General features: G+C 34.3%; 1 protein-coding gene across 2 annotated transcripts in view; it reads left to right on the top strand.

Moving 5' to 3' along the window:
• LOC149533006 (putative serine/threonine-protein kinase At1g54610) overlaps positions 1–22,855 on the top strand; it is a 64,324-nt gene extending 41,469 nt beyond the window's left edge. For both annotated transcript variants that reach the window (XM_089807446.1, XM_089807447.1), the window contains exons 5-8: positions 20,429–20,529; positions 20,718–20,832; positions 20,917–21,525; positions 21,647–22,855. In XM_089807446.1, the coding sequence (XP_089663572.1) occupies positions 20,429–20,529; positions 20,718–20,832; positions 20,917–21,525; positions 21,647–21,967 (1,146 nt within the window). In that variant the 3' untranslated portion in view covers positions 21,968–22,855. The remainder of the gene's footprint in view (positions 1–20,428; positions 20,530–20,717; positions 20,833–20,916; positions 21,526–21,646) is intronic.
• Positions 22,856–24,432: the final 1,577 nt, after the last annotated feature.

Raw genomic sequence — 24,432 nt, 5'->3', positions numbered from 1 at the left:
CATTATTGCCTAGGTGTTGAGGTTTGACAACAGTCTTTTGGTTTCTTCATTTCTCAGTCCAAAAATGCCAGGGCTCTGTTAAACAAGTTTCATGTGCAGGATTGCAAGTTTGCATCTACACCCATGTAGAAAGGTTTGAAGTCATTAGCCAAGTCTTATTCTCCTCTAGTTGATGATACTATATATAGGCAACTAGTAGGCACCCTCATCTACCTCTTTGCTACAAGACTTGATATCAACTTCATAGTCACCTATATCTCACACTTTATGACAGCTCCTAAGGATGATCATTGAATGACTTCAAAGCGTGTGAAGAGCACTACTGATTATGAACTCCTTTACTCTCGGAGACCTAATCCTAGATTCGTTGGGTTCACAAATTCAGATTGGGGAGGTTTTGTTGACAATAAAAAGCCAACTTCTGGATATGTGTTTATTTTGGGTTCCAGTGCCATCCCATTGACCAGTAAGAAGCAACAGACAATTTCTCTCTCCTTTATAGAGGCCGAATACAAAGGGACAATTAAGGCAGGTTGTGAAGTTGTTTGGCTTTGTCAGATGTCGAGGGATATGTAGATGTCATCAGCATGCCCGACAACTTTGTTTTTTGATAACAAAGGCATTATCAAGTTAGCACAAAACCCAGTCTTCCATGAGAGAACAAGCATGTAGATGTTTATTGTCACCACATTTGACAATTGGTTGAAGACGAAACAATAGACTTGCATTATGTTTCTACAACGGATCAAACTGTAGACATTCTCACCAAGCCACTTGGTCTAGATAAGTTTGTCAAATTCAAAGGACAACTTGGTGTAGTGGATAGCTTAACCATTAAGGGAGGTTATTACGATAATAGATAGTTTTTATATCTATTTAATGATTATCTAATGTAATCTCTTGTAAAAATATTAGAATCTTTCTAATATTTAGTTAGTTGTTAGTTATCTGTTAGCTAGAATAGAATGCTCCTATTCTTGACGACTATTTCCTACGAAATCATTGCTTATTCATTTGTATATATATTGATCATTTGATCTCTATTAATACCAATCAAGTTTTTTTACCAATTACTTGTAATAATTTACCATCTTTATATCTAATAATGTAACAAACAAATTTTCATACAAAATAAAAGAGAACTAGTATATGAAAGAGTTTTCCTCAACTAACTCTCGAAACAAACTATCTTGAATCCTTTTCATGAAACATTAACTGATTTAACTACTAACAATTAACTGAGATAATAAAAACAACTGAAATAACAATTAACTGGAATAACTGTAATAATGATCAACTGAAATATCTGTAACAATGAACAATTGAAATAATTGAAATAGTGATTAACTATCTTTCTTTGCATACAAGTAGAGTAAATTCATAACATGAAATAGAAAGAGGAACATACAAGAAGTAATTGGCAAGTCTTTAATTAGTTGTGCAAGCCTCGACTTTTAGTAAGAGGAGAAGCATTGACTTAGGTTGAACCTCCCAACCTCAAACCATATTCATCCCCACACAATCTATTGAATAGAAAGGCCCTCCCTACCCTGGGATCAGGGTTGGGATACTTCTAGTCTAGCCACCTGAGTATTCCGGTGTTTAGAATGTCTGCATAGTTATGGACGAACATGTCTGTCTGAATAACTAGCACTACTGACATCAAATGATCATAGATGACAAACATGCCTTTAACGACCTTGGCCAAGGTTTTTGGATGGGTTTAATTACTCGATCGCCACCGTTCAACTTGACAACAGGAGAAAACAATAAACATGAACATGCATGAGCTATTAAATGATTTTCTTTTTTAAAAAATATTTATGTGTTTGTTATGTCACATCTGATTTTGCTTCCATGTTACTTGCAAATTTCTTTTTCACCTATGCACCTCTTCCATGGCCATTCAACCAGGTGAGTCCTAGGTGTTTAATTCTTTGAGTTTAACCAACTCATTCTGTTGATTCCATAGTAGGTGTAATAATGTTTCATATTTCAATACATCACAGCTTATATCGCTTCAGGAAAATAAACTTTAAGACTTGCAAAAGAATATCATTCGATTTTGCTGTACAACAGTAAAATATATCATGATCAATGTTCTTGATTTGGTTTGAAAAGTTCAAACTGTCTAAGGAACTATTCATTAACAAATAACAATGATGATGTACGATATCCTATGGTAAGAATCCTTACTGCTGTAATACACGCACAGTACTGTAGAAAAGAATACAATATTTCAATCAGAAATAGTATGCTGACCACATAACCTGATTATCTTTTGAGAAGGATGAGCTTTTGCTGGACGCTATTAACCAGCCCTTACTCCTGAGATATCTTGAGTGCAATCTCGAAGTGAATAACAATCTTGACTTCCAGCGGAGGTAAAGAGAGGGAAAAACGTGGCCAAAAGTTCAGAAAAATAAAAACGTGAAGAAGAGTACAATTTGTAAAAAGACATATCTATGGTTTCTCACGGCTTCCAAATCTTTAAAGAGGTTTTCGATAAACTTTATGGCTTCCAAGAAGCCATAACTCATAAAGAAAAGACTTGGCTTCTTGAACGCCAAATATAATATGCCAAATGTGCATTTTGGTTTCTAGCAAGAAATTGAATAAATAGGGGAAAATATTTGAAGGTTATAAATCAAGGATAATTTACAATATATTTATCTACTTGCACGTAGATGTATTTATGAGATGGCATCATATTATTTATTTTATTCAAGGTCATATGTATTATTATGTATATCTAAATACATGCTTTATTTGGAAGATTATTTTATCTTCTTGTACATGTATTTAAATGTATGTATTAGATAGAATCTTGTGTAAAAATAATATTATGGTGTCAATCAAAAGCTGTTTGAGGTACGCATTATTTTTAATTTATTAAAAATAACCAATATTTTAAATGTTTATTTAATAGCTCATGTGTGTCCATCAATTGTATCCTGATGTTCCAAGTCGCTAGGTCCTTACCAAGATAGTTAAAGGTCATACTTGTTGACCTGATAATTGGACTAAGTTAGTATCCCATTCCATTGATCCTATTTAGCAATGTTTCTCCCCGTCATCTTCTCCTGCAACCACCCGTGCAACCTTTTCCATGATAATAACAAGCTCCACGATAAATCCATAATAACATTTAATGTAGACAAGGAATTTAATTATTAACCATAATTTTGAAACCAAGCAACTGCTAATCATCATATGACAAACAATGGATAACAACCATCATCATTAAATAATTAACATAATGAATATAACGAATATATTTAACTACCCTTTTCATATGATTATGAAAGAAACTCCATTCAATTAAACGGCTATAAATAAAATAAAATAAGGTCAAAATTTGGGATGTAACAAATAATTATGATTTTTTATACTATATAGTAAAATATAAAAAATAGTTAGTATAGGATATAATTATTATTTAATTAGTATTATATGTAAAAGCATAATATGTATACAATTGTTAATCATGTTGTATTATATTTGTATATAATACTATATGTTATATAAAACAAAATCTATGGTATAAATACAGTTCAGATATTAATTCCATTTATAAGAGAAACAAATAAATATTAAAGATATGATATACCAAACATAAATAAAATATAATTTTCAATTAAAATTAAATCATTTAGACAACACACTGATTACCACGTTTGTCTGCAATGTTACACATTTTGAGTTTGTTCCAAGTTTTATGAAAAATTCTGAAATGAAGCTACATGTAAAATCTTTTTATCAAACATTATTAAAAAAGTGAATGTACTGCGATGTCTCTTTTCAGTATCTTTTGGTGGATGTCAATCGCGTTGTTTGTCCATTTTGATAGACGAAAATGAATAGAGAGCTACCAAGGTGGATTTTTTGTCATATGTTAAAAATATCAGAAATAAAGAACGACCATCTCCATCTCCATCTCCATAACCCCCCCACTCTCTCTCTCACACACATAGACACACAGACACACACACACACACACACTTCTTTCTATTTCTCTGTATTTATCACTTACTATATCATTATCTTACATATGTATTCTTCTACCTCTCTCTCCATGTTTCTCCCTCCCTATGTCTCTCCCTTCGTCTCTCTGTCTTTGTCACCCTTTATATCTCTCTTGCCTCGTCTATCTCTATCTCCTTATCTCTCTCCCCCATATCTATATCTCATTATCTCTATATGTCTCACTTGTTCACTCCAGATCTCTTGCTCTATATCTCTCTCTAACTCCTCTCTCTATCACTTTCTCTCCCTATTCCTCTCTACTTCTCTATATCTCCCTCTATCTAATATCATTCCTCTTCATCCTCTCTCTCCCATTCACTCCGTCCCTCCCTCCATCTCTCTACTTCTACCCCCCAATCTCTCAATCTCTTTTCCTAGCCCTCTTTATCTCTCTATATATCACTCTCTCTATATCTATACCCACCTTCCCCCCTCTCCCTGTCCGTCCCTCCTATCTCCCCTCATCTGTCCCTTTCTTACTCTCCTACCATCCTCTACATCTCTCTCTCCCCTTGCTCTCACCCTTTTCGCTTTCCGTCTCTCTTTGTATATCTCAATCTCTTTCTCTCTCCCTTTCTCACTCTCTTACTATCCTCTACATCTCTCTCTCTCCCCTTTTCTCTCACCCTTTTCGCTTTCCATCTCTCTTTGTATATCTTAATCTCTCCCTCTTTCTCTCCATTTACCCAATATCTCTCTCCCTCTCCATTTCTATATTATCTCTACCTCTATATCCCTCTTCCCCTCTCTATCTCCTTATATCTCTATCACTTTGTCTCACCATCTATATCTTTACATATCACTCCCTCTCCTTTCTCTATATATGTCTTGTCCTTCTATCTATATATTTATCTCTTCCATTTCTATCTTTCACTTCTTTCTTTTTCTCCTTATTGTAAAATAACATGAGACTATTTCTAATGGAGCCTGATTTGCTTCCCAACTCAGAGGTCTCTCTCTCCTGTCACTACCCCCTCTCTTATTGTAAGCATAACACGAGACTATTGCTAATGGAGCTTGATTTTCTTCCCAACCGACAGGTTTTACTTCAGTTGTGTTTGGAGGGGTGCGTATTGATTTGACGACATCAGTTCTCACATTCAGACATTTGCTACACAAACAATTTAATTGCCTAAATGCCTACCAATTGATCTCGTACAACACAAATGTATGCAAATAATAGATCACAATATTTCGTAATTAACTTTTTACACCTCTTTGGCATACTCAGGGCACACTAAGGTGCAATTGCTAGTTCTTAAAAAGTTTTGGTTCTGAAAAGCTCGACAGCCTGAAATCTGTATGTTCATGTCATTTTCCCCCAAATCTCATGTTTTATTTGCCAAGACATTCTCAGGTACACTAATTTGCATTGGCTACTCATGGCCAAGCCCAAAATGTTGAAGACAAATATTTATCAATTTTGCATGTGTGCACTTGATTCTAATTTTTAACTATCATTACTATTGACGGAATATTGCATTTTGTTCACAGATCTGTATATAACCCTGTTTTTTAATCAATAGTAGAGGCATAGTAGCAAAGCTTTCCTAGGGAATAACTTGGCAAGTAAAGAAGTTGAGATTCTCAAAATGAAATGGGAAAAATTAGGTTAGGATAAAAAAAAAAAATGCTGCTAAAATAAAATAAAATAAATAGTAGGCTAACCTAAAACCCATTTTTGGTTGAATATTGGCTAGATCATAACTTTTGTGGAACTTTCCGAAAAGTGTTTTTTTTGTATTTCTCAAAAAAGGCAGATTTTTGGTCAAATTATCAGGTTGACTGATTTTTTGTAGAAACTCGCTGTTTTTGTTGAAAAAATTGGAGATGGGGGGTAAGGAATGATCAACTGTGATTTTGGAAATATTGCAGCTTTTACGAGTGTAGATATTAGAAAGAAAGAATGTTGTTTTGGAACTGTAATTGAATTGAATGAATGCTCAAATGTCTTTGTGGTTGCATTCATATTGCAAGTTGTCTTTTAGAATTAGGATGTTCTAAAGTTGTGTTATTACATCATAAACAATAAATGCATGCTAACATTATATTCATATCCCTTAGATTGAACTAGTGACAATTCTAGTTTTTTCTTGAAATTTAACAAAGGTTCAAGAGACAGGAACTAAGTATTAATGATATTATCACTATCAACCAATCGTCAAAAGTAGTGGTGATGACATCGGTGTCCTGGTATCAACATTTTAAGTTTGTGGTTTCACTAATTACAAAACTCCTTGATTTTAAAGGATAGTTAGAATAATTTGATAAAGGTGTAGGACACTCAAAACTTGGTGTAATCATATTGCTTCACAACTGACATTGGTAATTGCCTTGTACTTTGCTTTAGTTGATGAAGCTAGTGTGTTGCATCTTGTTTTTTGTGCGAAGCATGTAATGTTCCGAAGGTGATCTTTGTCAGGAGATTATCTTTGTCTGGAGGTGTTTTCCATTTGTAGGTGATTTTTGTCTGAAGGTGTTTTTGTTCAAAGTTGTCTTCTGTCTAGAGGTGATTTTTCTCTGGAGGTGACATTTGCCGAAGGCGTTTTCATCCGGAGGTTTCTTCTATCTGGAGGTGACTTCCATCCGAAGGTGTCTTCATCCGGAGGTGAGGCAGCTTGTATTTTTCGTACGGTATTAGTGCAACAATGTTGTACGGTGATTATGAAGTCTGTACAGATTGTTGGAAGGGTTGTACGGTGATAGATGTGGGTGTCTATATGAGTTGTTGGAGGGTCGTACAATTGTTTATGTATGTAAGAGTATTACAAACACAATCAATGAAAATAGGAAATACTAACAATAGCCTTGATTCAACAATAGAGAAGACCTCCAAAAAATGAACAATGTAGTGAGTGCGCCAAGATCATCAATTGGTAACCAAATAAGATTATAGTTGCAAGTAATGTTGGTGCTCCGATTTGTCAGATCCGAGAAAAGTATTATAGGTGATGGAATAGGTTGAGGGTTGATTCCCACTGAAACCAAAATAGCCAAGTAGGGAAGATCTTCCACTTCCGAAATGGCGAACAATCTAAAAATCCAACATGAATTCGCAAATACAAAGAAATGATCCAAATCACATACCAACAACTTCCTACATGCTGTACATAAATACCCCTTTGAAGAAAACTCTCGAAGATTTACAAAAGAGTGCCGACACGACAAACACCTATGGATAATTAATAAACATTGAGCCCCTTTATTAAATAATTAAAGGTCCAACTAATATTATTAAAATTTTGGGACCATTAATTATTTAAAGTATTTTATTAAAATTAGGGACATTACAAAGCAACCCTCGGTCCCAAAGAGAAAACAAAATTAGTAGCTGATCGTCAAGTATCAGTTGAGTCATGCCAATTAATATCTATCTATTTGTCTATATATATTATATATAGAAACATTGAAGCTTGTGATAGAGAATGCCAAAGTCTAGAGTGCCTTTGACATATTGCAAAACTCATCTTGTTGTCTGCCAATGAAAATGCTTTGGTTATGTCAGAAACTAAGAAAGGTAACTAACAAAAATAAATATATGATCATGTGGATGCAAGATATATCGGACTGCCCAACTATATATTGACTGATCCATCATGATGAATCATCATGCATTGACAATTTCAACTCAACTACCAAAGGTTTGGTGGAAATCATGCAATACCATATCAAGAGACTCAAGGGTCATGGAAATGTGTAACTAACGGTTTTTCATAACAAAAACAAAGACGATTTATAAAGAGATTTTCCCAACAATTATTGAACAGATAACTGAATTCCTCTTCATAGGACATTAACTGTTTTAACTTTCAACAATTATCTGAAATAACCATGTTCATTTGAGATAACTATATCAATGATCAACTGAAATAATTAGAGAAACGATTAACTGAAAATAACTGTGTCAATGATCAACTAAAATAACTAGATAAACGATTAATTGAAAGTAATTGTATCAATGATCAACTGAAATAACTAGAATAACGATTTACTGAAATAATTGTATCAATGATCAACTAAAATAACTAGATTAACGATTAACTGAAAATAATTGTATCAATGATCAACTGAAATAACTAGAATAATGATTAACTGAAATAACTATATCAATGATGAATTGAAATATCGATTAATTGAAATAACTATATCAATGATCAACTTAACTAAATTTAACTATAACTATAATAACAATTAACTATCTTTTTCTACATACAAGTAAAGTAAATGCTTAATATGGAAAGAAGAAAAAAAAACATGCAAGTACTATCCAGTGGGTCTTTAGTTGGTTGTGCAAGTCTTGGCTTTTGGTAAGAGAAGCATTGACTTAGGCTTAACCTCCCAACCTTGGACCATAGTTATCCCCACACAATCTATTGAATTAGAAAGGCCCTCCCTACCCCGAGATCGGGGTTGGGATACTTTTAGTCCAGCCATCTGAGCATTTTGGTGGTTAGAATGTCCACACAGTTATGGACAGACATGTCTGCATAACTGACACCACTAACATCAAGTGATCATAAATGAAAAACATGCCTTTAAACGACCTTGGCCAAGGTTTTCTGATGGGTTCAATGACTTGATCACCACCACTCAACTTGACCACAGGAAACAACAATAAGGACGAGCATGAGCTATTAATAAAATGATTTTAGTTTTTTCTAAATTCATCATATGTGACTTTTATTTCTATGTCATTGCAGATTTTATCTCACCTCTTCACCTTTTCCATGGCTATACAGCTGGTGAGTACTAGGTGCCCAAATCTCAAAGCAATCAGCTCTGTCTGTTGATTCACAACTGATTCATGATACACACACACACACACACACACACACACACACACACACATACACCAGCTTATCACAATATGTGATTTGAAGAAGATGTACTTAAAGATTTGCAAAAAATATTGTCTAACTCTAATTTCCAATGGCATTATAAAATTATGATTTCATAACATGGTTACTTCGCTTTTAATTGCCATAAACAAATCTAATTTAGAGAAGATCTATACTATAATATCAAAGAAGGTATTCATCATGATAAGAGCAATAGCTTACTGCTATGTAATTCAGTTTTGTTGTAACATTTGATCAAGAAAAATCATATTGCAATGTTGGATTTGGATATCCACATAACCTAGATTAATCTGGAAATGGAGTCTTGCTAGACGCTCAACAACCTGCCTCACCTTTGCTTGCAAAGATCTCAAACGCAATCCTAGTATGAGGTTGCTCATTATTTCTGACAGAATAACTGTATGTTCAAGAAATCGTGGGAAGGAAAAATGTAATGGTTATAAGTTGATAATTGCAGTGATATTGGCACTAAGAAAAAGGTAGTTGGTAAAATGTAAGAAGGCGATGATGAACACAGAAGTCCTATGCATAAACAAGGAAGTCGGGTGATGTAAGAAAATAAGAGTAATGTTGCCTTCTGTCTCCTTCGACTTCAAAAATATCAAGAGTAATGCGACTCCTTGGCTTCCAAGAAGTTGTAACACAAAGAAATATCTTGGCTTTTGAATGCCAATTAAAATGCCAAGTGTTCAATCGTTTCAAACAAGAAAAAGAATAAAAGGATGGAAGAAGATTTGAAGGTTATAAATCGAAAAAATATTATGGTTTATATCTATCTACATACATGTAGATATATTAATGAGGTGGCATCATTTTATTATAAAGAAAATAATATTATGGTGTCACTTTTATGTTTGTATCTATGTGTACGTACATAGGTATATATTATGATAATATGGTGAAAGATCATTCAAAATCTTTTGAGGTACGTATTATATTTTAATTAAATTATTTTATGTTGTTAAATTATTTATTTAATAACTCATGCGAGTCCTTCAGTTGTATCTTGAAGTTCAAGTCGCTAGTTCCTTACCAAGGCAATTTAAGGTCATACCTATCAATTCTGTTGACTGGACTAAGCTAGTATCCCATTTTGTTGGTCTTGTTTAGCAATGCTTCCCCCCTTCATCTTCTCCTACAATCACTTGTGAAATACTTCCACCATAATAACAAGTTCTATAATAATAATTTTTCATATAAATATTTAAAAGGATTTAATTATTAACCATAATTCCAAAATCAAGCAACTGCTAAACATCACATGACAAATAATGGATAACGACCATCTTCATTAACAATTAATACAATGGATATAAATAACTACCTACTTCACATGATTATGAATGAAAAATTCGTTCAATCTAACAGCTATGAGCAAATTTAAAATTAGGTCAGAATTTGGGATGTAACATACCCTCCCCCTTAAATTTTTCATCGTCCCCAATCAATATCACAACAAAACTTAAACAATATCTATTCAGATTATTTCAAGAAACCAAAGGTTCAGGTTCTAGCCTTCAAGAAAAGATGAGGGTATTTTTGAAAGATTTCGTGATAATCTTCCCAAGTGGCATTATCTTCTGCATATTGATCCCACTAGACCTTGCAGTGAGTCACCTCTCAATTTCGTAAGCATAGCTTACGTACCTTGAGTATTCCAGAGTGGGTCTATTTCCACCACCCCTAGTTCTTGCACTTGTTAATCAATTATATGATCATGATGAGTAATGCATTTTTTAAGGTATGACATATGAAAGACATCATGCATCCTTGCAAGGGCTGGTGGTAAGGCAATTCTGTAGGCTACTGGGTTCACAATTTCCAATATTTCAAAGGGTCTCATATACCTTGGGGCTAACTTGGCATTCTTACCAAACTTGATAGTAGTCTTCTGAGGTTTTACTCTTAATAACACCTTTTCTCCCACTGAGAATTCCCTAGGTGTTCTTTTTGCATTTGCATAACTTTTCTGTCAGTCATTGGCTTCCTTCAATCTCTGACAAATTTGAATTATCTGTTCTTCCATTTCCTTAAGCATTTCAGGGCCAACAATAATTCTATCTTCCAATCGATTCCAGCTCACAAAAGTTCTACATTTACGGCCATATGGAGCCTCAAAGGGGGCCATTTTAATGGTGGATTGGTAGGAATTGTTATAAGCAAATTCTACCAAAGGTAAATACATTTTCCACTGATATTGCCAATCCATACAGTAAACTCTCAAAAGATCTTCTAATACTTGGTTTACTTTTTCTGTTTGACCATCTGTCTTAGGATGATAAGCTGAACTGATGTTTAGTTTAGTACCTAATGCTAAAAATAATGTTTGCCAAAATTTGGAAGTTATCCTAGCATCCCTATCTAAAGTAATTTTCTCTGGAATTCAATGCGATTTGAAAATTTCTTTTATGAATTTATGAGCGATTTCTGGTGCTCCATCAATTAGATTTCCTGGTATAAAATGAGCAACTTTTGTCAATCTATCTACTACTACCAGAATGGTATTGTGTCTATTCCGTGTCATAGGTAATCCTTGTATAAAATCCATGGAGATTATCTGCCATTTCCATTTTGGTACCTCGTTTGGGTGCAAAAGACTCGCTGGGTATCGATGTTCTGCTTTCACGCTTTGGCATTCCAAGCATCCTGTCACAAATTTTGTTATCTCCCTTTTCATTCATTTCCAAAAATATAGAGGTTTTATAGATGACAACATTTTAGTTACTCCAAGGTGTCTTGAATATGGAGCTGAATGAGATTCTTCCAAATGCATTCTCCGAAGTTTAGTTTTGTTAGGTATATAAATCCTATTATGATATCTTAAAAATCCATCCTTTTCTATCTCAAATTCTAAATAGTTGGGGTCTTATGGGTCTTTGATGAGAGCTAGGCTGATCTATGCATAAAATTCATCATGTTCTAGATGCTGTAAAATTTGGTCCTTTAATTTGAAATTTATAGTAGACATTGTAAAAATTTGTCTCCTCCTACTTAAGGCATCTGCCACTTTGTTTTCCTTGCCTTTGATGTAACTTATGTCAAATTTATAGTCTGTTAAAAATTTTAGCCATCTTCTTTGTCTAGCATTAAGATTTGGTTGAGTAAAAATATATTTTAGGCCATGATGGTTGGATCGTAGATCAAAAGGTTTTCTAATCAAATAATGTCTCCACATTTGAAGAGCATGAACAATAGCTGCTAATTTCAGATCATGAGAGGCGTAATTCTACTCATAATTCTTCAATTTCCTATATTCGTATGCAATTACTTGCTCATCCTGCATTAGCACACCTCCTACTTCTCCTGATGCATTGGTTATAACAACGAATTTCTTTTGTGGGTTAGGTACTCTTAACATGGGTGTTGTGGTTAACTTTTCCTTCAAGTATTCAAAAGTTGATTGACATTTTTCCGTCTAGACAAACTTCCTTCCCTTTCTTTGAAGTGATGTAATCGGGTAGGCTATCTTGGAGAAATTTCTGACAAATTTCCTATAGAACCCTGCCAATCCCATGAAACTTCTAACTTCTGTCACATTTTTAGGTATAGGGCATTCTTTAATTGCTTTGATTTTTGACGGATTTACAGCTATTCCCTGAGCTGATATAATGTGTCCTAAATACGGAATTTCCTTTCGATATAAAGCGCATTTAGACAATTTTCCATATAATTTATGTTCTCTTAACCTTTGTAAGACTTCTTCCAGATGTTCTTGATGTTCTTCCTCGTTCTTTGAATAGATTAGAATATCATCTATAAAGACCAACACAAACTTATCTAGGCAATCTTGGAATATGCTATTCATTAAGTTCATAAAAGCTACTGGAGCATTGGTTAACTCAAAAGGTAACACTATGAATTCATAATGCCCATACCTGGTTTTTAATGTAGTTTTGTGAATATCTTCATCCTTAATACGAAGTTGGTGATATCCTGACCTCAAATCAATTTTTGAAAATACTGTTACACCTTTCATTTGATCAAAGAGGTCGTCAATTCTAGGAAGTGGATACCGGTTCTTGATAGTAACTTTATTGAGCATTCTGTAATCTATGCGTAATCTCATAGTTCCATCCTTCCTAACAAACAATATTGGGGTTCCCCATGGTGATACACTGGGCTGAATCAGTTTCTTGTTTAACATATCTTGTAATTGTATTTGCAACTCCATTAATTCGGTGGTGGTCATTCGATATGGTGCTCGAGAAATGGGTTCTGCTCCTGGTAACAAATCTATAGTAAAATCAAAGACTCTGGATGGAGGTAGACCGAGGAGTTCTTTGGGAAACACATCCTGATAATTCTTTAGGTAGGGATATTTTTCTTCGAAAGATTCTTTTAACTTTCTCTGATTTCCCCATCTTCAAAAACGTAGTCATCTCCATAAGTGGTGTTTATAGGATCTCTCATATCTTCAACTCTTACTGCAAAAATCTCACAGCCTTTTCTTCCACATTTCTTAAGTTGCATAGCAGATATCTGTTTTGATTTAATTTCATGTTTAATTCTTATAATGCTTGCTGGTTTGCCTTGGTCATCGAGGCAATCTACAGTTTTAGCAAGACAATCCACCTTGGCCTTATGCTCACTGAGCCAATTAAAACCTATAATAATGTCACAAGAACCAAGAGGTGCTACATACAGATTCAATTCAGTGGAGAAATTTGGAAAATCAACCCGAGCCTCAAACAAACACTGCTTTACCTTAGCCCTTGACTGGTTTGCATACTTGATTGTCCATGGTTTTGCCATAAAACTAGATCTCTTTGAAAATCTACTTAATAGTTTAGGCGACATAAAACATTCAGAAGCTCTAGTATCAATTAAAATAGAGATAGGGTTCTCGTAGATCTTACCCGGAGTTTCAATTGGGCCTATCTGTTGTTCTGCTTGTCTATTGTCAAGGGCTGCGTGGATTCTTTGTTGATAAACATGTTGCTGTTTTGGAAGAGGTGGTTGGTGCGGCTAATTGGTGTTGGGTTTGACAGGGCATTTATTAGCATAATGATCTTCCCCATAATTGTAACATTTTGAAGGTGGCCCCTTCTTTTCACTCCTCTTATTATTTTGACTTAAATTGAAATTACTTTTAATATCCTTGATTCCATTTCCTTTTGATTCTGGCTTACTAAACTTATAATCCTTAAACTGTTTCTTCTGAGATCCAGTATCTGTACCTTCTGTATTCCAGTTTGCTTTCCTTTTATTATCCCGATTGGAGTCATCTCTCTTGATTTTGTATTCCTTTCGGACAACTTTCTCTAAAGCTTCTTCCATGGTTTGAGGAGTGAGAACATCAACTGCTCCTATTCTATTATTTAGACTCATGATGAATTTCCTCACTTCCAGATTTCTATCTTGTTGATATGGTGGTACATACTTCAGTAGTCGGGTAAATCTCTCATAGTACTTGTGTAGAATCATGTCTCCTTGCTTCAGGTTTTGGAAATCCAATATTTTTTGGTCATAAAAGGTTTGAGGTAACTAACGATTCGTAAAAATGGTTACAAATTTTTCCCAGGTAATTTTAGTGGTTTTAATGTTTTGCTCAACCTTTGGTGTTTCCTCACCATGTAGCAGCTTCTCCAGTGAAGTGATATATTCGCCAAACCTCTTTTGAGGTTTCTGAAAAGTTCCTAATTTCAAAGTATTGTTCCATTTCAGTTAACCAAGCCTTTGCATCCTCTCCGGATTCAGAACCGACAAATTTGGGTGGTTTGATCTTCTTAATATCTATGGACAGATCACTGACTATTTTTTGTTTCTTTTATTTTTCAATTTGAGTGGGTGAAGAGGTTTTCTTGTTGTATCTGGAGACTTTTGTTTCTGTTTTGAGAAGAGGCGATGATTGCATTTCCTCTTGGTTATGCCCCATCTGTGCTGTCATCTCATTCATTCTTTTATCCGTATTATACAACTTCAGTTGCATTTCTTGCAAAATTTGAAGTAATTGGATGATTGTGTCTTTTCATGGACCATGTCATGATCTGCAACGTTCTCATCGTTGCTTATTTTGTTTGTTTACTGGTTTAACCTGGAAATTTACAAAATTTTGTGTCAATTTATTGTATACATATTTTTAAGTGTGCCTATAGCAAATTAAAAGAGTTTTGTGAGTGCATATAACACACGAATAAACCAATTTATTTGATTAACTTTAATACTTTTGCTGTTGCATTCATGGCAGCCTTATTTACAAAAATTTCCTCTACTGAGGATGTTTACATTATGGAATTTAATTTTCAGTATTCAGTTCCGATTCAGATTTGTACATATCTCGCACCATCCGAGATCTGTAGAAATGCAGAAGAGAGTTGCCCTGACGAGCGTTCCAGTTTTGAATTAGTTTGTTCCTATATGCTGCTTTATTAGCAGGAGTCCACTTGACTCTTTCCTTCATTCGTTGCAAGGCGTGGTTCAGAGTTTCATTGTCTTCGGGCATGGAGCAACAAGTGTAATCGAAGTTTGACATGTTTTTAATTAAGTACAAGAAGATGGGATGTCGAGCCTTCTTGCAGGGTGTTTTACGTACTTGCATCCTGTACATTTATTCTAAGAACTTTCAGGGTTATTAGGAAGTAGTGTGCCCTAGGTTCAATGTCAAACCCAATGCTCTAATGCCATATTGAACAAATGGTTTTTCATAACAAAAACAAAGACGATTTATAAAGAGATTTTCCCAACAATTATTAAACAGATAATTGAATTCCCTTTCATAGGACATCAACTGTTTTAACTTTCAACGATTATCTGAAATAACTATGATCATTTGAGATAACTATATCAATGATCAACTGAAATAACTAGATAAACGATTAACTGAAAATAACTGTATCAATGATCAACTGAAATAACTAGATTAACGATTAACTGAGAGTAACTGTATCAATGATCAACTGAAATAACTAGAATAACGATTAACTGAAATAATTGTATCAATGATCAATTGAAATAACTAGATTAACGATTAATTAAAAATAACCGTATCAATGATCAACTGAAATAACTAGAATAACAATTAACTAAAATAAATATATCAATGATCAATTGAAATATTGATTAACTGAAATAACTATATCAATGATCAGTTTAACTGAATTTAACTATAACTATAATAATGATTAACTATCTTTTTCTACATACAAGTAAAGTAAATGCTTAACACGGAAAAAAGAAAAAGAAAACATACAAGTATTATCCGGTGGGTCTTTAGTTGGTTGTGCAGGCCTTAGCTTTTGGTAAGAGGAGAAGCATTGAATTAGGCTTAACCTTCCAACCTTGGACAATACTTATCCCCACACAATCTATTAAATTAGAAAGGCCTTCCCTACCCCGGGATTGGGCTTGGGATACTTTTAGTCCAACCACCTGAGCATTCTGGTGTTCAGAATATCTGCACAGTTATGGACGGACATGTCTGCATAACTGGCACCATTGACATCAAGTGATCATAGATGACAAACATGCCTTTAAACGACCTTGGCCAAGGTTTTCAATTGGGTTCAATGACCCAATCACCACCACTCGACTTGACAACAGGAAACAATAATAATGACGAGCATGAGCTATTAATAAAATGATTTTTTTTTATTTTAAATTCATCATATCTAACTTTTATTTCTATGTCATTGCAGATTCTATCTCACCTTTTCACCTTTTCCATGGCTATGCAGCCGGTGAGTCTTAGGTGTTCGAATCTGAGAACAATCGGCTTTGTCCATTGATTCTCAATTGATTCATGATATATATATATATATATATTCCAACTTATCACACTATGATTTGAAGAAGACGTTCTTAAATATTTGCAAAAAATATTGTTTAACTCTAATCTTCAATGGCATAATAAATCATGATTTCATAACATGGTTACTTGGCTTTTAATTTCTATAAACAATTCTAATTTAGAGAAGATCTATCCTATAATATCAAAGAAGGTATTCATCATGATAAAAGCTGTAGCTTACTGCTATGTAATTCGGTTTTGTTGCAACATTTGATCAAGAAAAATCATATTGCAATGTTGGATTTGGATATTCAGATAACTTGGATTAATCTGGAAATGGAGTCTTGCTAGACGCTCAGCAACCTGCCTTACCTTTTCTTGTAAAGTTCTCGAACACAATCCTAGTATGAGGTTGCTCACGATTTCTAGTAGAATAACGGTATGTTCAAGAAATCGTGGGAAGGAAAAATGTAATGGTTATAAATTGATAACAGCAGTGATATCGACACTAAGAAAAAGGTAGTCTTTAAAATGTAAGGTGGTGATGATGAACACAAAAGTCGTATGCATAAACAAGGAAGTCAGGTGATGTAAGAAAATAAGAGTAATGCTGCCTTCCGTCTCCTTCGACTTCAAAATATAAAGACTAACGTGACTCCTTGGCTTCCAAGAAGTCGTAACATAAAGAAATATCTTGGCTTTTGAACGCCAATTAAAATGCCAAGTGTTCAATCGGTTTCAAACAAGAAAAAGAATAAAAGGATGGAAGAAGATTTGAAGGTTATAAATCGAAAAAATATTATGATTTATATCTATCTACGTACACGTAGATATATTAATGAGGTGGCATCATATTATTATAAAAAAAATAATATTATGGTGTCACTTTATGTTTATATCTATGTGTACATACATAGATATATATTATGATAATATGTTTAAAGATCATTCAAAATCCTTTGAGGTACGTATTATATTTTAATTAAATTATTTTATGTTTTAAAATTATTTATTTAATAGCTCATACGGGTCCTTCAGTTGTATCTTGAAGTTCCAAGTCACTAGGTCCTTACCAAGGCAATTTAAGGTCACACCTATCAATCCTGTTGACTGGACTAAGCTAGTATTCAATTACGTTGTTCCCGTTTAGCAGTACTTCCCCCCTTCATCTTCTCCTGCAATCACCTGTGAAATACTTCCACCATAATAACAAGTTCCATAATAATATTTTTTCATATAAATATTTAAAAGAATTTAATTTTTAACCATAATTCCAAAATCAATCAACTGCTAAACATCACATGACAAATAATGGATAACGACCATCTTCATTAATAGTTAATACAACAGATATAAATAACTACCTACTTCACATGATTATGAAAGAAAAATCCATTCAATCTAACAGCTATGAGCAAATTTAAAATTAGGTCAAAATTTCGGATGTAACAAAATGAAATGTTCACATAGACAAAACTTGACACCTGAGCATTACTATAAGAATCCTAAATCAGTAAACATATTAATTATCCTGATTTCATTCACTGCAATGCATTTGACCAGTGTGATGGCAAGATTGTAGACAGAAAATAATAATGTTCATCGCCATGGTATATGATATAGACATTGGATCAGAAAGACCTTGTTGAATCAGAATCTTGAAAATGTTCCTCAATCTTCAGGTCTTAGGCTCACAGGGCTTGTTAATCTCCTAGAAATTTAAAATCCAAAGAAACTGACAAACTATATCATCACTGTAAGAGATCTACAATTTTTCAAGCCACAGTGTATACAACTTCATTTAGACTCCTATTCGAGATCTTTGATAATCTATTGTGAGAGGTACTTTCCTGTTGATGGTTGGCATTTTTTCAAGGCAGTGTGGATGAATGTTTGAAAAGGGAACTTTATTTGCCTTGGAACCTTTGTCAAGATGACATTGATTGAAAATTCAAAATGCACCTGTATCGAGACAGTCTGATAATGGGGCATGTGTACTTCCAAGTAGTTATAGGATTATCTTGACAAGTGCTAAGAGATTGTCTTTAACTCTATAAACTCCTCAGCAGAATGAGGTGCTTGAGAGAAGAAGAAAGATTATTATAGAGTTGGCTTGATGCATAAGGCACTTCCAAACTTCAAGGATCAAGTCATCAAAGAAAGATTTTTTCAACAAGAAGGTTTTATGATGGTTATCAAATCAACAAGATTTGGAGCTGTTATGATTTCTGTTCTGAGGATCTTTCTATTTCGATTTATATGCTTAACAAAACAATAGTGAAAATGACATTTTTGTGGCTCTAGACGTTAAAGTTTTGGCATGTTGATTATTTGGGCTCAATTAAAATTAGCTTTTGAATATTGGTCTTGATTATGCGCCCTATGTTTAACTTTATTCTTTATAGACATTTCAGCACCCTATATTTATTCTTTATAGACAGCTTCCAGAAATGAAGGTTCTCAACATATTGAAATCGCGCTTCAAAACTTTCAGAGTGGCACAAAGTTTCAGCTTAAACATAAACAATTGCAATGGATTTGAAAATTCAGCACCCGAGCATCCAGAAATGCAGGAGTGAACAAGGATTGTTTCAAAATACAGATGCATTTTTTATGGTCAAATCTGGTCTGTGCTCTGCTCTATCTATACACCTGTTCTATGATATCCTCATGGTTTTCCCTGCAGAAATCGCAGTTGTCCCTGGATTGTGAAAATTGTTGGTCCTAACAGCATTTCTAAAATAAATATCAGTTTAGCCACTTGCTGTTTCAAGGACGGCCCTAGCAGCTTGTGTTTTGCATTCAACAGCCATTTAGGCTTTAATATTCACATAGCATTTATTCCTCTGTATTGGTGATTGATTTAGCCTTGTGTAGGGTTTACTCAATCTCATTTAGCATACCCTCACCTAGGGCATCCTCACTCTGATACCGAATGTTGAAAGATTAAATGTAGGGAGTTTTTGAATGGAAAACACTTAGATGAATTTATCTTTGGCATATTGGTGGTTGTTACCTTATAGGCTTTTAGAAATAATCAATGCTATGCTATTGCATTATCAACATAAGCAATACATGCCTATGTATACAAAGTATGTCTAAATTTATACTATTTATAACTTGTCATTCCGTACAGTCAAGAGAAATATACCTTCACTATTTCCATCAAGAGCCATCCATGGACTTTAAACATTACATACATAATCCCCGTTCACCAATAAATACAAGGTTGGCATTGTTGTGATACAATGACAATATTATTCTACCATAGAGTGTGGACAAGCCATGATTTGATTGGGAATGGTAGTAAGAAGGATGGCAAAAGAACACTATCATGCTGGAATATAATTTTGAGTGTTATGAGCTTTGCATTGCCACTAGGCCTTTACTTGAAATTGCCACCATTGTTAATTTTCTATACTATAGAGGGTGATGTGTTACATTCTGCAAATTACTTGGATTTGAAATCAGTGGCCCATTGACCATATCAACTGTTTCTTGCATTGTTCATTGGGTACAGTCAAACCCCACATTGGTCGGTGCGGATATGAGCTAACTAAACCATACTCAGCAGTCTTTATTGGAGACTTGAATAACCATGCAATCAGTTATGGGTAATATGATTAACCACCTTAATAATAATAATTGTTAATATCTCAGTTCAATTTTAAATACCTACATCTTTTAAATATGTTTGGATGCATGCTTTTATTCGTCTTTATAATGCTTTCGTCTTTGTAATGCTTATTATGTTGTTAATGAGTTAGTATGGATGGAAATCTCACAATATCTTTTTTTGTCTGATTTGGAGTTTTAGTTCTTCACTACAAAGCCACTTCCTTGTGATCCATCAAGCTTGCCTAAGTACCCCCCAAGCAAAGAGTTCGATGCAAAAATCCGTGCTGAAGAAGCCAGACGGTATGAGAAAATAGTTGTGATTTGTTCTTGTTTATATCATTTCTGTGCAAATGCTCTTATTTTTAAATTATGTTTAAAACTTGAAACTGCCTAAAACTTGGAATTTACACCCTTTCTTGATTTGCAAGAGTATATTCAAAATTTCAGTTTTGTTTTGGTTAGGAATCTCATAGTTATCACTTGGTCAGGCAAAGAGCTACAGGGGGGAGAGGTCATGGACCTGAGGCAGCAAGAAGAGTGTCAAAATTACCAAGAGCAGCTCCAACACCTGATGGTGCTTCTGAATCAGTGGCACCTGCACAGGTATATTTTGATGTTTTGTCATGTAACCCACAGGTGGATATTTATTTATGGAGCTTACTCTTGGTTTTGATTATTTGTTGACAGAAGCAACGACCAAGTTCTCATAGAACTTCAAATATCAGGAACGAGAACTCAAACCCACAGCCCCATGAATTACTTGTTGATCCTCAACGGTCTGTGCAACATTCTTATGAATCAGCAGATAGTGCTTGCCATGTGACACCTGTGATTGCACGCTCTGGACCTCTGTCATATGCCTATGGGAGTGGTTCAACTGCAGCTTTTGGAAAGATGCATAAAGAAGATAGTACAGATAAATATCCTGTTCGAATGTCAGCTCAATCATTGAAGTTACCAGTATGTTCTGAATTGAAAACCCAAGGAATTTACAGACAACAACCTGTGGGTGATTTATCAAAGGCTGCAAAATTGGCAGCAGGAAGAAAATATGATGTTACTGAGACATACAAAGACCAATGTAATGTTTTACAACAGAATATTGGCGACAGTATGGGTGGCTTGCAGAATGGCAAGCATGAAGGTTCAAAAATTCCAGACTTCTCAACAAAACAAAACATGGTTGAACAGCAGAGACACGAGTCATTAAAACGTTTAGATAGTTTTCAACTGCAGGATATGTCTGGATTATATCCTCAAAGGGGTGAAAGAGTTCCTGGTAGAGAACCTTTCATGGTGAGTTTTCTTGTTTTAGTAATTTGATTATTTAATACTTGGGATTTCAAGTAAAAAAGTCATTGAGTTTTGCATGTTCATTTTTTCCTTTTGTTAAAGGGCTTATGTAGTGGAATTGCAGGGATATGGCCATCAAGAGGAGAGAATTCTTTATTCTGGACCTCTGTTGCCTCCATCTGCCAATATTGATGATATTTTAAAAAAGCATGAGCGAAACATCCAACGAGCTGTACGCAGAGCACGCCAGGGTAAAGGTGAAGTGACAAAAAATGATTCATCTTTTTCTGGGAGGAAAGCATTTGAACAGAAAAGTTTTGCTTCTAATGTAAAAGGGCATAAAGGATCTTCAGATTCTAAAGGTGAATTGACAACATCGTTAATTGACAGTAGACAACACATGAGATCTGTTTTAAGTAAGGAACTTGCAAATGAGGAGGAATGAGAAACAGAGTGGAAAAGTATGAAAAGGAGCAAGAAACTCAATGTATGCCCCCGATTTCATTGTGTCACTCGCATATTGTTTGACTTTAATGTATTTCATGGATTGGTCAGAATGGGAGAAGTTTACTTCTTGTAAATTCTCAAATGCTTCGAATGGGTAATCACTGGTAGTGCATTTTATGGTATGTGCACTGGCTTTTGTTCTTCTAAGGTTCAGGTATAACCATTTTCTCTTCGTTAAAATCCCAAGGGTATTACCAGTCTACTGGTTCCTTCCTCTCCAGCGATAATCAGAGGGCTTCGGGATTTTCATCTAAAAGTTTTATATTGCACACAATTATCTGCTGGGGATACAACTGTTTCTTGGATCTAGCGATTGAAACATTAAAGGGTTATCAATAGAAGTTATTGAATTTGTTGCAGTTTTCTTATGATGTAACAACTGAACAGATAAATCATTCTCCACTTGCACCTGATGTCAATAGCTAAAGCAACACAATAATTACCTTTCCATTGTTTCTTCACAGTGGAACACAAAGTTGCCGCCATAGGTAGGGTTCCATATTTGTTCTCACACGATTAAATAAAAGCTTAGGTAATTGCACAAAAGCCTTTTTCTTGGAACAGTTTTTGGGCTTGAAGATTGAGGATTAGTTTCATTTGAAGGATTTGGAATTGGCTATGCGTGTAATAAGTTTGTTTCTTTCATCAGGATCTGCAGGCCTTTTTTGTGGCCTTGTATTCTTGTCAAAACATCCTCTGGAGGATGCTACTATTTTCTGTGAACAGGAGAAAATAGAAAAAAATGCACTGAGGAAGCAGCTGTCGATATTTATGTTGTAATTTAAAATTTGAATCAGAGCATTGCAAATTAAGCATTTTATCTTCATTCCGGAGATTAGTAATGTGGTTTGTTTTAAGCCCTGTATGGGTGGGGTATCATTTTTGAGTTTTTTTTTTTCTTTTTAAATATTTTCCTTTTTTCTTTTATGGCAAAAGCTTATATAATATTTTCTATATAATCTGTTTTCTTGGAACAGTTTTTGGGTTACATGATTGTGGAATAGTTTCATTTGGAGATTTGCAATTGGTTACGGGTATAACATTAGTTCTGTCATCAGAATCTGCGGGGATTTTTGTGGGCCATATATTCTCATTGAAGCGTCCTGATAAAATGTACTATTTGCCATGAAGTGAAGAAAACTGAAAATTGCATCGAGGAAGTCGCTGTCATTTTGTATATCTCCAGTGGCAGTAGAAGAATTGCAAAACTATGGACTTTTGATTTTATCCCCATTGCAAACGTTCCAATTGAACGACACGTGATGATAATCTAGATGATGGAACAGCCTTGTGAGATTTAGATTCCAGATAGATTCTGTAGTTTACAATGGACTCTATAGGACTCAATACATAGGACTCTGTCCTTCGTTAGACTACTAGACATTAACTACAAGCTAAGTTGCGATTGTAATTCCGGAAAAATAATGGCTTAAACAAATCAGTGACAGGTGGCAAGTTTTTACATCTTAGTATTTGCTATGAGCTGTTGGGACGTTATTTGTGCACATTAGATGTAAAATAATAATTACTTTGCTCAAGTTTGTATGCAATTTTGATTGGGTTTGCTATTTAATCTATAGTTAAAAATATTGGGCCAACAGTGGTATTAGAGCATTGGAACAAATCTATGCATGAAGCTTTTGAAGATTGGAGCATTTTTACACGAAAAACAAAATTGATTGAAGGGCAATCATTTTTGAAAGATTTCTAAAACTTGAATTCTTTGCTAAATTTTGGCAAATTTTTTTTAGCAATTATTTAAATTTGCAATCTGTGCAAATTGTGTTTTATTTTTGAACTCACAATGCAGTCTATTGTTTCATTGATTGGGGAAATATTGTCTGGAAAAGATAATTGGATAGAATGAAATAGAAAAGTAGAAAATACACTTATTTTTAGTGATATGTGGACCAAAATATGTGATGGAAATTCTCGGCCTGCAGAACCAACTGATGCTAAAGAAAAAGAAATATGACTATATAAAAATTCAAAACCTTTAGCTTTGATAAGGGCTTCTGTTAATGGAGAAGTGTATTGACATATACAGGGATGCACACTTGCTCGCGATGCCCTTCATAAATTGAAAAATTTATTTGATTCTCATTCAGAGTTAGAATTCATTCAATTGCAATTAAAGCTATTCAATCTTGAATTGCAAAATGGTGATGTTATGAGTCTAGCTTCAGAAATTAGAGGCATAAAACAAGGTGTTGATGTTGCAGGTGGGAAAGTTGATATGTATATTGCAGCTTTTATTAAAGTACTTCCTCCAACACATTCCACATATCTAGAATCTCTTCAAGCAAGCAACCAATTAAAAACTCTTACTTTTGATTTATTGTTTGAAAAGTTAGCAAAGCATGAGAAAGCATTTGGAAGAAAAATGATAATCAAAATGATAGG

Source organism: Cupressus sempervirens, chromosome 10 (assembly GCF_028749045.1).
Source record: "Cupressus sempervirens isolate cs-2001-9-10 chromosome 10, ASM2874904v1, whole genome shotgun sequence".
Taxonomy (NCBI): Eukaryota; Viridiplantae; Streptophyta; class Pinopsida; order Cupressales; family Cupressaceae; genus Cupressus; species Cupressus sempervirens.
This window is presented reverse-complemented; position numbering and strand designations above follow the sequence as displayed.